The 16131-nt window shown below is 43.7% G+C and overlaps 1 protein-coding gene across 1 annotated transcript in view; it reads right to left on the minus strand.

Annotated features, from left to right (window-relative positions):
* LOC137380971 (VPS10 domain-containing receptor SorCS1-like) overlaps window positions 1-16131 on the minus strand; it is a 1096116-nt gene that overhangs the window by 477315 nt on the left and 602670 nt on the right. Inside the window, exon 3 of the mRNA XM_068053386.1 lies at window positions 7127-7226. Coding sequence (XP_067909487.1) covers window positions 7127-7226 — 100 coding nt within the window. The remainder of the gene's footprint in view (window positions 1-7126; window positions 7227-16131) is intronic.

Genomic DNA, 16131 nt, shown 5'->3' on the forward strand with positions numbered 1-16131 from the left:
AAAGAGTAGGGTCATGGGACTAATTGGATAGCTCTTTCAAAGAACTAGCACAGACATGATTGACCAAATGGCCTCCTTCTGTGCTGTAAGATCCTTTGATTCGATGATGATACAAAGAATAGCTTCCATTCCAGACCATTTCAGTGTGATGGCATATTTTGCTTAGACATTCATTATTCTAGTATGCATTATGCAGCCGAATTGTAATAAGTTCAAGGCGAATTTTTGAAAAATGTAATGTTTGCCATAAATTATGCACATGTTTAAAATGTTATCAAGGCAACATAACTCTGTGTAGTGTACAGTCAAAGAGGAGGATTATGGCAACAGCAACTTGATGCTTGTTTTCAGAACTCAAGGAGCCAAGTTAGAATTTTCAGAGCATGTAAACTACTCCCTAAGGTATTTTCCTCTGAAATTTCATTCCTTAACCCATTGGAAGGAAGATTGAAATACAGGACTATTTTCCAAGTGAGACCAGGCGCATGATATAATAATCAGAATCATTATCATACAAATCTCCCGGATTTACTTAGAGATGTTATACATCGCTGTTTGGATAGGGAAACAGTCTCCTGGATTGTTACATTACAGAAGTAACAAAAAGAATCATAGTGCGTAATGTGTTCTTTATGTTGTCTGATGCAACATAAGTGAGATGCTTGGAGTCCAATTCATTGAAGATCTCTAACAGGTTTATTAACAACTAAACTATTATATACAGTACAGAGCAAACTGTTTACAGAACCTTCTTCTGGGTGTTACAGTTGCAGACCGATGCTGGCTTCAAGTCACATGACTACATCTTGGTACTTAGCTCATTAGCATACTGAGATCTTAAAGGGACATCACACATCACTCTTAAGGCAACAACTTCCACAGCCATGCACAAATATAAATTACGGAAACAGAAAACATGTACAGTGAGCTCTGTAGGTCTTTCTTCTGCAGCTTTTTCACTCGCCTTCCCCCCCTTTTTCTTATCTAGTCACATTGGGATTGATATAAAACTCAGTTACCTACCCTCCCTGCCCCTCAGCCCGCCCACACCCACTGCCAGCTACTGTTCTGCACCTCCTATCGTGTTCAAAGGGTACCACTAACAAAGGGTTGGAAATGTCACCTTGCATTGGAAAATTGCCAATGTCTTACCATTTTTTAAGGCTAAGAGAGATAATTTAGGAGCTTATAGGCCTATAAGTCCAATGTCTGTTGTGGGGAAGCTACTAGGATCTGTTATTAGGGACACATGGATAAGTATGAACTGATCATAGAGAGCCAGTATGAATTTGTAAAAGTTGAGTCATGTGTATAGGCCTATAAGCTCCTAAATTATCTCTCTTAGCCTTAAAAAATGGTAAGACATTGGCAATTTTCCAATGCAAGGTGACATTTCCAACCCTTATCTAGTCATGTGTAAGGAACCTTTTTTGAGAATGTAACTAACGTGGTAGATGACGGAGTGTCAATGGATGGTATTTATATGGACTTGGAGAAGGCATTTGTTAAGGTTACACATGACAGACTATTAACAAAAATGAGAAGCGCATGGAATTGGAAGAAAGTTATTGACATGGGTAGGAAATTGGTTAGGAAGTAGGAGAGTGGGGATAATGGGCATCAAGAAAACACTATATGCCAAATGAGAAATATGAATGAATCAGTTTGAAACTTACATTAGACTTTCAATGGAGAAAATCCTACAGTTAACTTTTTAAAAAACTGGCAGCCAAGATGGCCACTGCAATTTGCATCTGAAACACCTTTGCACATTCCAAGGCCCAACAAGAAGTCTGAGAAGGCCTGGACCCAGAACAATGGCTTGCTCTAATTAATTGAATTACTTAAGATTGCTTCATTAGCACAACAGTCAAGGCAATCCTGACATGTTGACTTTGAAAGAGCAAACCCACCAAGTGTAAATATTGGCACCCTGAGGCCTGTGGAGCCAATTCTGAACCTTGTATCTTATTAAAAACCAAGGGGATTGAGACAACCATGTGACGGTCTCCCCAGGCCGTGTAAAACTGTGAGTTTTGTTACACAAAGAAGAGACAAGCAGTAACTGAGACTGCAGCAGCAGAGAAGGCTGTGGGCCTCCCTTTCTTTCTCTCTCTCTCTCTGTCTCTCTCTCTCCAGAAAACATCAAGTTTGAAAACTGTCTGCGACTGTGGATCCTCCAAGCCTACAGACTGCTACAGCCAGAGACCAGGGGAAGAGAACCACCTACAAGTCTGCCTTCAAGAAAACCCTGAGCAAAGCGGGTCAGCCACGAAGTCCACTTTGACCAGCCAAGGACTTCAAGAATACAACTCCAGCCAGAAGACCACCAAATCATCCAACCCCACTGACGGTGTATTTAACTTTTATTTATTCTGGACCTTTATCCAACCAAAAAGCCTACTTTCCACTTTGTAATCTATGTGCTTGTGTGTGATCCTCGTGTGAATGTGTGCGTGAATGTGTAGTGTTTTTATTATTTTAAATTGGGTTTAGCTTGTTAAGTATAATAAACGGACTTCTTTCTTGTTTAAACTCAAGAAAACCTGTCCGATTGGTTCTTTCATGATCACAGTAAAGATAAAAAGTAAAACACTCAGAGGTGGTAAGCACAACCACTGTTTTTTTTAAAGGAATAAACGCTGTTGCGGTCAAATAAGAGGAAGGGCAAGAGAGGTGACTGTGACCACCCCCCCCCCCCTCCTCATTTGGCCGTTAACATGGTATGTACTCCAATTGATAGGATGTGAGAAGCAGTCCCTTGGGATCTGTACTGGGGCCTCAACTTTTCACTGTATTTATAAATGACTTAGCTAAAGGAATAGAGAGCTGTATGTCTGTGTTTGCAAATGACATTAGGTTAGGTGGCACTGTACATAAAGTAGATGGGAGTAGAAAGTTGCAAAGCGACATTGATTAAGTGAATGGGCAAAACTGTGGCAGATGGAGCTTGATGTGGGGAAGTGTGAGGTCATCCATTTTGGAGGTAAGAAAGGGAAAACTAGAAACTGTTGAAGGACCTGAGAGATTTAGAAGCTCAAGCACAGAAAGCGGTGGATGAATACAAAAATAAATTCAAATGTTAATGGAATGTGCCCTTCATCTTAAGGGGCTGAAATGCAAAGGGTGGAAGTTATGTTACAATTATATAAAGCTCAGGTTTGATTCTATTTAAAGTTCTGAGCCCTGCACCTCAGGAAAGATATTTTGGCTTTGGAAGGGGTGCAGTGCAGTTTCACCAGAATGATACCAGGGCCGAAGGGCATAAATTATGACAACAGGCTGCATAAACTATGCTTGTATTCCCTTGCTTATAGAAGGTGATGGGTGATCTAATTGAGATTTCTAAGATGATTAAAGCATTTGATAGAGTGGATAGAGGGTGTAATCCAGAAAAAGGGGACATATTCTTAGAATTAGAACTAGGCCATTCAGGGATGATCTCAGGAAGTACTTCTACACAAAAAGGGTAGTGGAAATGGAACACTTCTGCCTAAAAAATTGTTCAGATTAAAATATCAAAACCGAGAGCTTCCCTGTCCATTTAATAATGGTGGATGGGCTCTCAAAGGTGGAGGACCAATCAGAGGCCTTACAGCTTGAGAGGAGCCGCAGGCTGAAATGGAAGGTAAGTAAGAGAGAGGGTGCTTCAATATGGTGCTTCAATCTCTCCACTTTTTTCTAATCTTTAGTTAAAAAAATAGATTCAGCAGCCACAGCTCCCACTGTGGGAGGGGGGAGGGGGGAATCTCTCTGCTGAGCACCATGTGGCTGCTCCTGCATCCAGCCAGGCAAGGAGAGTCTCTATGTCTGCCTGGAGCACTGGCACCCCAGCCTGCCGTTGGGTACCTACCTCCAGGCACATAAACTGGCCTCCGCCGGTGAGGGAATCCCAATTGGCCTCAACTAGGTCCTTAATGAGCCTGATTGGCTACCCGCCACGCTGCCAGCCCCAATCTCCGCTCTGCAAAAATGGCCTGATGGCAGGATGGAGCCGGAGAGCCGGCACGCTGGCCATAAGGGCTAATTTTTGGCCCTGCCTGCCTTCGATCCTAGCTTCAGCGGGGCACGAAAATCCAGCCTGTCATCTTTCAGCTAACACATCACACTGAGGCCCCTTCTGCCCTCTCAGGTGGATGCAAAAGATTCCATGGCACTATTTTGAAGAAGAGCAGGGGCGTTCTCCCTGGCTTTCTAATCAGTATTTATCCCTCAACCAACCACTATAACAGATTATTTGGTCATTTTCACATTGCTGTTTGTGGGACCCTTGCTGTGTGCGATTTTGCTGCAAAATTTCCTTCCTTATGACAGTGATCAGAATTAAGCAGTATTTCATTAGTTGTAAAGTGCTTTGGGATGCCCTGAGGTAATGAAAGGTGCTATATAAATACAATCTCTTACTTTCTTTGGAAAAACTGTGCCCTTTAAGCTGTTTAAAACCACAGTCTTTAGCCTCTTAGCTGTATTTGGAGCTTCAGCAAAATCTGCTGATTAAGAAATTGCAATTAATTCAGTTACAAAATCCTATATCTCATTATTTACACACCATTCATATGTGTGAAATGCACAAGAGATTAGCAAGGTGTATATCAATGGGGATCGGAGGATTGGTGTTGTCCAACACAATTTGCAATTAGAGCAACAGATATTGATTTCAACACAGTGCTATTGGGTTAAACTATTTAGGGAAAGTAATACAAGGGAAACAATGGCAGGGAGAAACTCTGGGACTACACAACGATGGAACACTTTGGCCCCAGCTTCAGCCTAATTCAAGCTGACCTTCTGAAATTCCCATTTCACAGATCTGAAAGTGGACTCCAAATGCACCTCCTTCAGAAAGAACAAGAAACTTGCACTTTCATGGCCGGGGAATATCTAAAGACAGTTCACAGCCAATGAAATACTTCTTGTTTGCTATGCAAGCTCACAAGCCAGTCAATTTGTACACAGTAAGGTCCTTCAAAACAGCAGTAAGATGAATGACCAGTTCATCTGATTATGATGGTCACTTGATGGAAGAATGTTGGCCAAGTCAGAGGGCGAACTCTTCTAAAGGTGCCGTGGAATCTTTTACAAGCACCTATGCAAGCACACAGTCTAATGTCTCCTCCAAAAGACGGCAACCCTCAACAATACAGCACTCCTTCAGTACTGCACTGGAGTGTCAGCCTGGATTATGTGCTCAAGTCCGTAGTGGTTTGTGAAACCACAAGGTTCTGACTTAAAGGGCTGAATTTTCGGGCCCTGCCGAGGTCAGGCTTGCAGGTAAATGGGGCTCAAAATTACAAGGTCAGCCAGCATGCCAGTTCTCAATTGGCCATTTTGCTGACACGGGTTTGGGTCCCAGCAAGGCTGCACGAGGTGTACAGGCTCGTTGAGAGCCTGGTTAACTCAGGATTAAGGGGGCTGACTGGGACATTCTAGTCAGCCTCCAGTTTCCTGATGCAATGGGGGAAGTTCAACTGCCTGGAGGCGGGCACCCAGCAGCACACCAGGGTGCCAGTGCTCCTGGTAGGCCTGACTGCCTGGGTGGGGGTGCAGCCAAATGCTACCCTGTAGAGGGGCTCCCCCTAACTGCCAACCCACTGTGGTAGCCTGGCTGCTTTCGCTATATATTAACTCAATTTTTTAAATAGTGGCTGAGAGGGCACCTTCCTGTTGAAGCGCCCTCTCAGTTACTTACCATTTACTGCAGCCAGGTGCTTCTGTGAAGCTGGAAGGCCTCTGATTGGTCCTCCAACTTCAAGAGCCCACCCACCATCTTTAATTGGACAGGGAACCTGTCTTCATGCCAATTAAGGGGTTGCCCCAGTCAAATTTCCAAAGAGTGACTGTTGCCCGGATCTGGAAATAGCCCCGGCTCCTGTTTCCCACCACCCCCTCCCCACATGCTAAAATTCAGCTTGAAGCCTCTGTCCAACACACTCTGCCCATTGAGATTACAGGATCAGTTAGCACATTTGTCGCAAATTCATCTTTCTGCCAATTTAGTGAAGGATTTGACCCATTTTATAGATGAACTAAAACCACCACTGAATGTCGCTGACACTAATTAAACAGCAAATGCACGTTCATACGTACTGACATGCACACCAGTGTCTGACTGGTTTCATAGACCATAAGATGAAGCTCTAGTGATTTACAGCTGTTACTGAATTCCGGAACACACTGCGAAACATCCAGCAGCTGATTTTCCCAGCAGTGGCCAGGAGAAGTGCAAAGTGTGTTGTACGTATCCACACCCGTGTACAGCTGGATTTCACAGTTGCAGTCATGTAACACTTTTGTACAATATCATGCTGTCTTTTCCAAGCATATAACGCTCCTGTGTATTGTGTATAATTATACTTTGTATTTGACAGATACACAATATTCCTTTATTTAATATATAATCATACACAATATCTGACATGTACCACCTTTGTATGTCTATTCTATAATCAGACACTGTGTTGACCTTATAGAATAAAGCACTCTGGCCATTGAGATTACATAAACTGTTAGCACATTGGCCTCAAATTCTTTCTGCTAACTTAGCCAAGACATTGATCCACTCGTCTATGTAAAACAGCAAAGATGGGAACTTCGATCAAATGCATTAAGCATTCATAATTATCCCAGAGCTTAAGCTCCGACCTCTTTTTCACAAAGCTATGTTACATTTCTATCTGCCATACTGCATTTCATGGAAGTATATAGTCCTTTAGATCTTAACACACTCTGTATTGGAAGTGTAGCACACAAAGAGATTAATACTGCCATACACTATTTCATCAAGTCATACCACCCACTATAGGCAATAATACAATGTGCTTCAAAGAGGTAATAACCTGGCATATGTTTTTACGAAGAGAAATAGATCTACTACAGACAACTTTGTACAGAAGGTGGGCGGCCAGGCTGCTTCCTTTGACAGTTGCTGTTAATAAGTCAGGCAGTATAGAAAATACACAGCAGTAGCTCTGCCTGGAAACCAGTGCTGCAAGTTAATGACAGCAACTTTACTTCTGAGTGTCAAGGGCATTCTCTATTTTATATGGATGCATATATTGATTTAAGGACAGACCGTTGCCCTCCCTCCCCTGCACAACATCTGTGGCTTGCGAATGATTTGTTTTACCTTCCTCTTGTTGGTCGGACAGACGTACAAGTAACTCAGCACGGTTTTGAGGCCCACTTTGTCATTGAGCTTTTCATATGTCGTTCCATAGTCAGTCGACCTGAAATTAAAATTAAAAAAAAAATCAAATGGTTTTAGCATTTATGGTGCCATTAGCCCTGACTTATGATATGTTTACTTACAAGAAAGCAATTTATAATGCGCAGTTATAACACTGGGTAATTCATATTCACAATAATGTTCTAGCTCTCTGGAGCATTAACTGCTGTATAAAATATGCATTCATAATGCTAATCTATTGTACGAGGATAGCTGTTAATCAGAGCTGGAGTTTTTATGCATCAGTTTGCTTCTCTACACAGCAACACAAAGTAGAAAACACCCGATTCAGTCACAGCAGAACCTGCATAAAGAATTTAACTTTAATCAACAATTGCAGGATGATAGTCTACCATTTGACCAGTCACTTTTATCACCTCACATTGAATACAAAGACAGTCTGTATAATAAATTGCCATCGCTCTGTGATACCCTCACTTCACAGCAACATAATTAAGGTTTTTAGAAAATTAACTGTAAGTCATTTGCTCTGAGCTGCGTTATCCCTTTTCCAATCGTTCCTTATTCTTTTCAACCTAGCTCGAGACAGATAAAGAAGCTTTGCTATTGTGTAACAAAATCCCCTTTTGGTGCTCGGAATAGGGGGATAGGTGACAGTGTGATTTGTACACAGTGGCATCATCAAAACCTTTTGTAAATGCAATTTTGATTTTATTTTCTATGGTTCCTTATTTTGCAGTTCACTTTGATCCCATCAAGATGAGAGGCATCAGTACAGGGGAGTTGAGTACTTTTCACACCAGGGGCCAGATTTCCAAATTGGATGAATTCCAGGTCCCAACCCTGTTCCTCAGCTGCATCGTTCTCCCGAAGCTATTTTAAAATGTAAATGTCCAAATTGAACAGGAGGCGAGCTCGGTGCCCGATTAGTGGCACAAAGCGTCTCCAGGAGACGGGAGCTGCCTGCCTGGTGTCAGTCCCCATGTTTGCGGAAGAGTGCAGTTCCTTACAGGGCCACCAGCTTCAACGAGGATGAAAGGGGACATGCAGGACAAATTAAGGTCCAGCATTAGCACCGGTACAAGAAGGTCCACTAAAAAATGGTTTCAAGACAAAAATAAACTTTATTTGGCCCTGCGGTGAACCCGGCAGCTGTGCACTAATGGGTTAGAACTATAGAAAAGTTACGGCACAGAAGGAGGCCATTCAGCCCGTTGTGTCTGCGGCGGCAGAAAAATCTAGCCGCCCAATCTAATCCCACCTTCCAGTACCTGGCCATAGCCTTGCAGTTTACAGCACTTCATGTGCAGGTCCAGGTACCTTTTAAATGAGTTGAGGGTTTCTGCCTCTACCACCATTCCTGGCAGTGAATTCCAGACACCCACCACCCTCTGGGTAAAAAAGGTTTTCCTCATGTCCCCTCTAATCCTTCTACCAGTCACCTTAAATCTGTGCCCCCTGGTAATTGACCTCTCCACTAGGGGAAACAGGTCCTTCCTGTCTGCTCCATCCAGGCCCCTCATAATTTTGAACACCTCTATTAAGTCACCCCTCAGCCTCCTCTGTTCTAGGAAAACAACCCTAGCCCGATCCACTCTTTCCTCATAGCTGCTACTTTCAAGCCCTGGCAGCATTCTTATAAATTTCCTTGTACTCTCTCCAGAGCAATGTGGTGACCAGAACTGTATGCAATACTCCAGCTGTGGCCTAACCAGCGTTTTATACAGTTCCAGCATTACACTGAAATCCCATTCTGCATCGGGCAGGCCCCTTAACAAGCTCCTTAAGGAGTTTAAGAGGTCGTTAATTGGTGGTGATTGGGTTTCCTGTTCCCTCCCCCTACTGGGCTTTTGAAAATTACAACTATCCGGAGGCGTCAGGATCCCAAGACGACCTCCTGGACAGCGGTTTTGAAATTGTGTCCACACCAGGTCCCGACCCCAGGTCTCTGCATCAAGCACTGCCAGCGTGTAGCACAGGTCTGATCCAGAGTGCAATTCTCTCTTCTCTGCCCCATGAATGTGTTTTAAGTTGCAATCTGAAAATTGCACATTATTTGTATAATGTGACCATCCTCCACTGATTGAATTTTGTTGGAGAAATCACTCTGCTTTTATTGGAGTCTTTCGATCATGAGTTTTGCTTTCTAGTTAAATAGACTCTGTTTGCTGATTGCTGAGTAAATAGGCTTGGTTTGCTGTAAAATGGACAAGTTTGCTGTTAGTCCTGCCCTGCCTCCAACCCGCTGGCTGATACAATGGTGTCAATAGATACAGAAGGCTGACGTTCTGACCCACTAGCAGTGGGGAAGCCTAGCAGTATGTCAGGAACTCAAAGTTTCAGCAGTGCACTTATCTGTGTCTTTTTAAACTCAGCCACAGCATTTGCAACTGACCCCTGGGTTTCCCAACCAATTGGAGCAGGCAGGCGTGATGACAACCCACTGAAGACTGCTTCAGCTCCACTATTTGAAGGGACCCTGCGAAGGTCTGAATGGACGCATTCTGGAAGTGCCATAACTGAGCCATCAGTCGGACAAATGGAGGGTCCAAGTGCAAAGGCTACACATTATGCTGTGGGCTGTAAGGGCCAGCAGAGAGGTTCCCATGGAAGTGAGGATGAAGGGAGATACAGAGAACAAGCAGACATGACTGGATGTGGCCGAGGAGGTCAGCAGCAGGAGAGTGGTGCCTGGATAAAGTGCCAGAAGACGTTTAATGACATGATCAGGGCAGGAAAGTGGCATTCCACATTCAAGTGCAAACCCACTCATTCTGCCTTCCCCAGTCTTCTCCTCAAATCAACGCACCTTACAGGTGAACCCATCCCTCTCTCTCAAGGCACCTTCTCACATCCCCATCTTTCCAGCCACCTCTGACACTTACCCTCATCTTATTGCTATCTCACATCCATCCCTCACAGTCACCCTCCAGAAATATTGCCCTTCCATCCTCTGAAAACATTCCACATTCATAGGTTTCTTCTTTCTCTCCTTGCAGAAGACAGCACAGAACAGCATGGAGAGACAGAGAACTAGGGGTGGCCTTCCACTCATATCCTCCCTGACAGCAGCGGAAGAGGCACTGGAGATGCGCCGGGTCACCATGTGCCTGGCTGTTAGCAATGGAGAGATACGGCTCTACCAGCTACCTGGTGACAGAATTAAATATATCACAGTCACAAGGCATACAACACTCAGTCATATAGACTTGATGTCACCAGCCACTGAAATGCGATGGTCTGCACAATGAAGACTTAGAAACCTTTCATCTTGTTATTTCTAATTCATGTCTTTCATCTCCCAAAGGTCCAACAAGTGTCTCTGAGTAGCTGCCACCAGAGGAAGACAAAGACTCCTCAGAGAAGATCACTCACTCTGAAGAAGCACCATTACATGACTCATGCACACCCTCCATCAACTCATAGGAACATAGACACATAGGAACAGGAGTTGGCCATTTAGTCCCTTGAGCCTGTTCCACCATTCAATGAGATCATGACTGATCTGCGACCGAACTCCATATACCCGCCTTTGCCCCGTATCCCTTAATCCCTTTGGTTAACAAAAATCTATTAATCTCAGTTTCAAATTTAACAATTGATCTAGCTTCAACTGCCAATTGTGGAGGTGTTCTAAACTTCTAGCACCCTTTTTGTGCAGAAGTGTTTCCTAATTTCACTCCTGAAAGGTCTGGCTCTAATTTTTAGACTTTACCCCCTAATGTTAGACTTCCCAACCAGCAGAAATAGTTTCTGACCATCTAACTAATTTGTTTCCCCTTAATACCTTAGAAACTTTGATTAAGTCAACCCTTAACCTAAATTCCAGGGAATACAACCCTACTTTGAGTAATCTCTCCTCGTAATTTAACCCTTGCAGCACTTGTCTCGAAGGAGTCATCCAATGCTTGGAGGCGTGAATTTCTGCGGGAAACTTGAACAGCACAATTTGAAGGCATCATGGCAGCTCATGGAAACCTTGCACAGATATGCATGATGGTCGTCTGGTGATTGCAGATCCATGATAAAGTGGAAACCCTTTCAGTTGATGATTAGTGCTGGGTGATCTGGGAGCTCCTTGATTGCCACGTGTCTGCAATCTACGACTCTCAGTACCAGTGGGAATCCAGACATTGCAGCAAATCCAAGGGCCCTCTCAGTCTGACTGGCCTCATCAGTGGCAAAGTGCAAGTAAGTGCCAGCCCTGGAACACGTCCCATCGGTCACCTGGGAGATTCACTTGTGGACAGCAGATTGTCAGATTCTATGAATAACCCCTGGAAGGGGCAGGAGGCAGAGAAATTAAATGCTGTGGTGACCTTGACAGCCACAGACAGAGTGTGCCCACTTGACAAGTGGTCTTCTTCCAGGAGGTCCCAAATATCAGCAACAACCTGACAGGAAAGTCTGAGCCCCCTGCGACACTGTCGTTCAGTCACGTCTGGAAAGTTAATCCTCTGCCCTGTGTTGGGGGTATTGCCTCCTGCGAGCTGGAGCTCTGTGCCCAGTGCCTCAGTACTGTGAAGTGGTATGTGGTTGAGGAGAATGCTGCTGGTGCTCCTGCTGCTGGTGGCATTGCTGATGCTGCTCACTCTGTTCCTCATTAGAGGTCCTAGGTAGAGCTGCAGAGGCAGCTCCCATGCTGCAGTGAAGGCCGACAGCAGGGAACTGCAAGAAATGACCTCAAACGTGTTGGAAGTTACCTCCAGAGTACTGAAAGCACACTCTCAGAACGAGCCCTGTGAACAAAAACCTTTAACTTTGGCAAGGAAGCAGCTATCGTCTCTCAGTTTTTCAAGGCTTTTTTGCCTGTCAATTGCACGTACAGCCCCATCAACTCCCAATGTCCCCTTACCTTGTTCAACCTGGCAAGTTCCAGGAAGCCCATAAAGCTCAGAGTTAAAGACAGAATCCTGAGTTACAACTGTAGTTCATGAGTGTTTAACACACGCCTGTCTGTCTCACAATGGTTTCCCACGCACTATAACGAATGCACTCCAGTTGAAGGTGGAAATTGGTAGGTTTCTGTCGGCTTCCTGACAAACAGGCAGCCTCTGGTGTTTTAACCTGCCACCCACACAGAAACCCACCCACCCTGGCAAGTTAAAATTCAGCCCAGTGACTACCCATTAAAATCACGGCGACTGCAAATTTCCTGAATTAGTGCTACTGCTATCGCTGCTTCCGCTTAATGGGGCTGGTGACCTCTGGTGACCCTGCAGTGGCCTGATTTATGGACTTAAAGGATCCATCTGCAGTTCATTTTATGAGTTTTGAAGTTGAAGTGCAGGAAATTACTTTGACTACCAACTGAGAGATTTATTGGGATTTCATTACTTTGGTAAATTAGTCAGCAGTTTATTATTGTAGTCTGATTTAATGAATGCATTTAAAATGTAGCTTGTGACCATATAACATTTCAAGCCATGCAAAAAAAGTTTGCCAAGATTTGTTTGCGGAACTGAAAAGATCGTCGGCTGGTTGAAACAAAGCAGCTTCTTTTTAAGCTGACGGCTCCTTTTTAACCCATTGATTCAGATTAAAGGCTTTTCTGTCCTGAATCGTACTCTAACAATTCTCCACGGCAGTAGCTAAGGAGCCTAGCTTAAGTATGAGGCTTACCAGAAATGCACGTGTGCTCCTAAAAGATGCACATTGAATAACAATGGTCCAAGGCTGAACTACAGAGGTGTGTGAGGACAGACTATTGGACTGAGGACTAATAGGTATTGCGGCTATGCGTGAAAGGATAATGCAAAAGCCAATTCGCAACAGCACGTACACATTGAAATCTACCCCTCATCGCCCAGTGTTGTAAATGTACCAGTTGCATTTTTGTCTTGCCTCCATTATTATGAATTGGCTAGAGTTAAGGTTAATTAAAAGCTCAGCGCAGGTAGCGATGCCTTTGCATATTTAGCAACACAATACAGTGAATAAATAAAGAGTTTAATATGGACAATGTCGATCATAAATAGAAGTACTAGAAAAATCTGCATAAAATAGATTTAACAAGTAAATGTTTTGGAAAACAGAAGTACAAATTTCATACAGCCAGTTCATGCTGGTTTGAAACTTAGCTAACCCTTTGACATGATCAGTAAGTAAAATAAAAGTAATAAAAACAAGAAATGCTGGAAATACTCAGCAGGTCTGGCAGCATCTGTGGAGAGAGAAGCAGAGTTAACGTTTCAGGTCAGAACTAGCAAATATTAGAAATGTAAAAGGTTATAAGCAAGTAAAATGGGGGTGGGGCATGAGATAACAAAGGAGAAGGTGTAAATTGGACAAGATCACAGAATAGCTGACCAGAAGGTCGTGGAGCAAAGGCAAACAATCCCCCTGCTCTCATGCTCGCATCTCTGTCCTGGGATTGCTGCAGTGTTCCAGTGAACATCAACGCAAGCTCGAGGAACAGCATCTCATTTACCGATTAGGCACACTACAGCCTGCCGGACTGAACATTGAGTTCAATCATTTCAGAGCAAGACAGGCTCCATTTTACTTTTATTTTCAGTTATTTTTTCTTTTTCCTTTAAAAAAAAAATTTTTTTGTGTTTATTTTATTTTATTTCATCTTAGTTTGTTCAGCTTGCTTACCCAGTGTTTTTTTCATGTTTGTACATGTGGCTGTTCAATTTTCAGTCTGTTAACACCCTATCTGTACTAATGCTATGTCTTTCAACACACTATTACCATATTGTTTGCCTTTGCTCCACGACCGTCTGGTCAGCTATTTTGTGACCTTGTCCTATTTACACCTTCTCCTTTGTTATCTCTTGCCCCACCCCTGTTTTACTTGCTTATAACCTTTTACATTTCTAATATTTGCTAGTTCTGAAGAAGGGTTACTGACCTGAAATGTTAACTCTGCTTCTCTCTCCACAGATGCTGCCAGACCTGCGGAGTATTTCCAGCATTTCTTGTTTTTATTTCAGATTTCCAGCATCTGCAGTATTTTGCTTTTATGTAAACAAAATAAAGGGATGGTTTCACTAAAATCTTACATTCTGGGAATTCCTCTATTTCACATTGGTTTTAGTCAGGAATGGACGGACAAAATGACTTTGGTAGATCCTGCCTGATGAATAACTTGGACTATAGTTGGGGGCTTTATAGATGAAGTGAATCACAAAACTCTCGAGAACTGATTTGGACATTGGCCGCACCTCTTCTGATTGCAGAGCAGCATTCAAATTGTAAATCCAGGAAATTTCAGAGCAAGTTTGCAACAGTGAGATTGGCTGGGAAATGGGAAACCTAACCCCAACCCACCGTGAATGTGCTTATTTCCAGTTTAACTGGGACAGTTTGGAAGTCGGGAAAATGACCGGCTCTCAAGAGGTGGGTCAATAATTATAATATTTAAACAAGGCTCCATGCCTCAGAATACAGCAGCCATGTGGATTTAATGGCTGTGAGCCTGTTTACAAGAGCTCGTGAAAACCAGCAGCTGAAGGGAAATGAGACTGACAGCTGCGGCAGTTAAATGTCATTTCAGCACTCCTTGTGGGTCAGGAAGGGCAGGAATGCTTCCCTCAAGCTAACCTGCAAACAATCGGTGCAGTCCTGATCTCTCCTTTCCTGTCGCCTCTCCGGTCTCTGGCTACAGTCTTGAACATCAGGCTTTCCCACCCACCACCAGCAAACCAGACAACCTCAGTCTGGCTAGCTGCCATGCGGGAAAAGGAGGAAAAACATTCAGACGAGCTTTTGGCTTTCCCTGTATTTTCGGGTATCCCAGCACTGATGGATGCTTCTACTCCCTGCCCACCTCCTCATAAATACTGGGGCTATTATCAGCTCCTCAAATTTGTGCTCTAGCCCTCTGGTTAAAATGCCCCTCAGCTGCAGGAAAACATTTCAAAGCAGTCTGGCTTAAAGAAGTAATGAAACAGTAGATGTCAAGCAGGAAAGGAAAATGGAAAAATGGAATGGTCAAAAACACAGTAGAAATGATGGATTTTCATGAAAACATGGAGGGAGGCGGCAAGGAGGAGGGAACCAGGACTTAGAGTCATAGAATCATAGAAGTGTTACAGCACAGAAGGAGGTCTGGCTCTCTGTGAGAGCAACTCAGCTAGTCGAATTCCCCTGCTTTTTCCTCGTGGACCTGCAAAATGTTTTCACTTCAAATAATTATTCAATTCCATTTTAAAAGCCACGATTGAATCTGTCTCCACCACACTGTCAGGCAATGCATTCCAGATCTGAATCACTCTCTGTGTAAAAATCTTTTCCTCATGTTGCCTCTGGTTCTTTTGCCAATCACCTAAAATTGATACCCTCTGGTTCTCAAGCCTTCCACCAATGAGTTCTCGAGGGCAACAGCACTATGGCTGAATGAGCAGCCACCAATGGTAAACCAGACATAACAGAGGACAAGGCAAAGCTCAGTATCAAAGCAGCAGAGGATGCCTGTTGTGATATAAGGCAGGAGGAGATTATCAAGGGTGAATGGGGTGAGGTTACTGGGCAATTTGAAAGTAGTTCCCAAAATTTTGAACTTAATTGCTTGGCCACAGGAACCTATTAGAGCATGGTGAGGGAAGTATGAGATTTAACATGAGTGGTGGTGCTTTGGCTGAAGCTTGTAGACGGCTGAGGCCAGGAGGACATTTGAGGTGAGGAAGGCATGTACCAGTTTTCAATATTGTCTGCATGGAAGGCATTGACTTAAAACCACAAGATGGCAGGAGCAAGTAAAGCTTATTTGATGCAGCAGCTATGCTTTACTATTTAGGCCTTGCTACACCTCTTGCACATCTTACACCTAGACCCTGCTTAACTGGGTTTCTGTTTAATTCCTTTTTGAATGAGCTGAATTACTCTGCACACAGTGCACTGGGTGACAGTCAGGTCCCCAGCTGAACAATTCTTAATTGTGAAGAAGTTGCCCTTGAAATCAGGCTCGGCTTGCGCTCTTTTCAGCTTGGAAGCATGTT

The sequence above is a fragment of the Heterodontus francisci genome, chromosome 20 (assembly GCF_036365525.1).
Source record: "Heterodontus francisci isolate sHetFra1 chromosome 20, sHetFra1.hap1, whole genome shotgun sequence".
Classification (NCBI taxonomy): Eukaryota; Metazoa; Chordata; class Chondrichthyes; order Heterodontiformes; family Heterodontidae; genus Heterodontus; species Heterodontus francisci.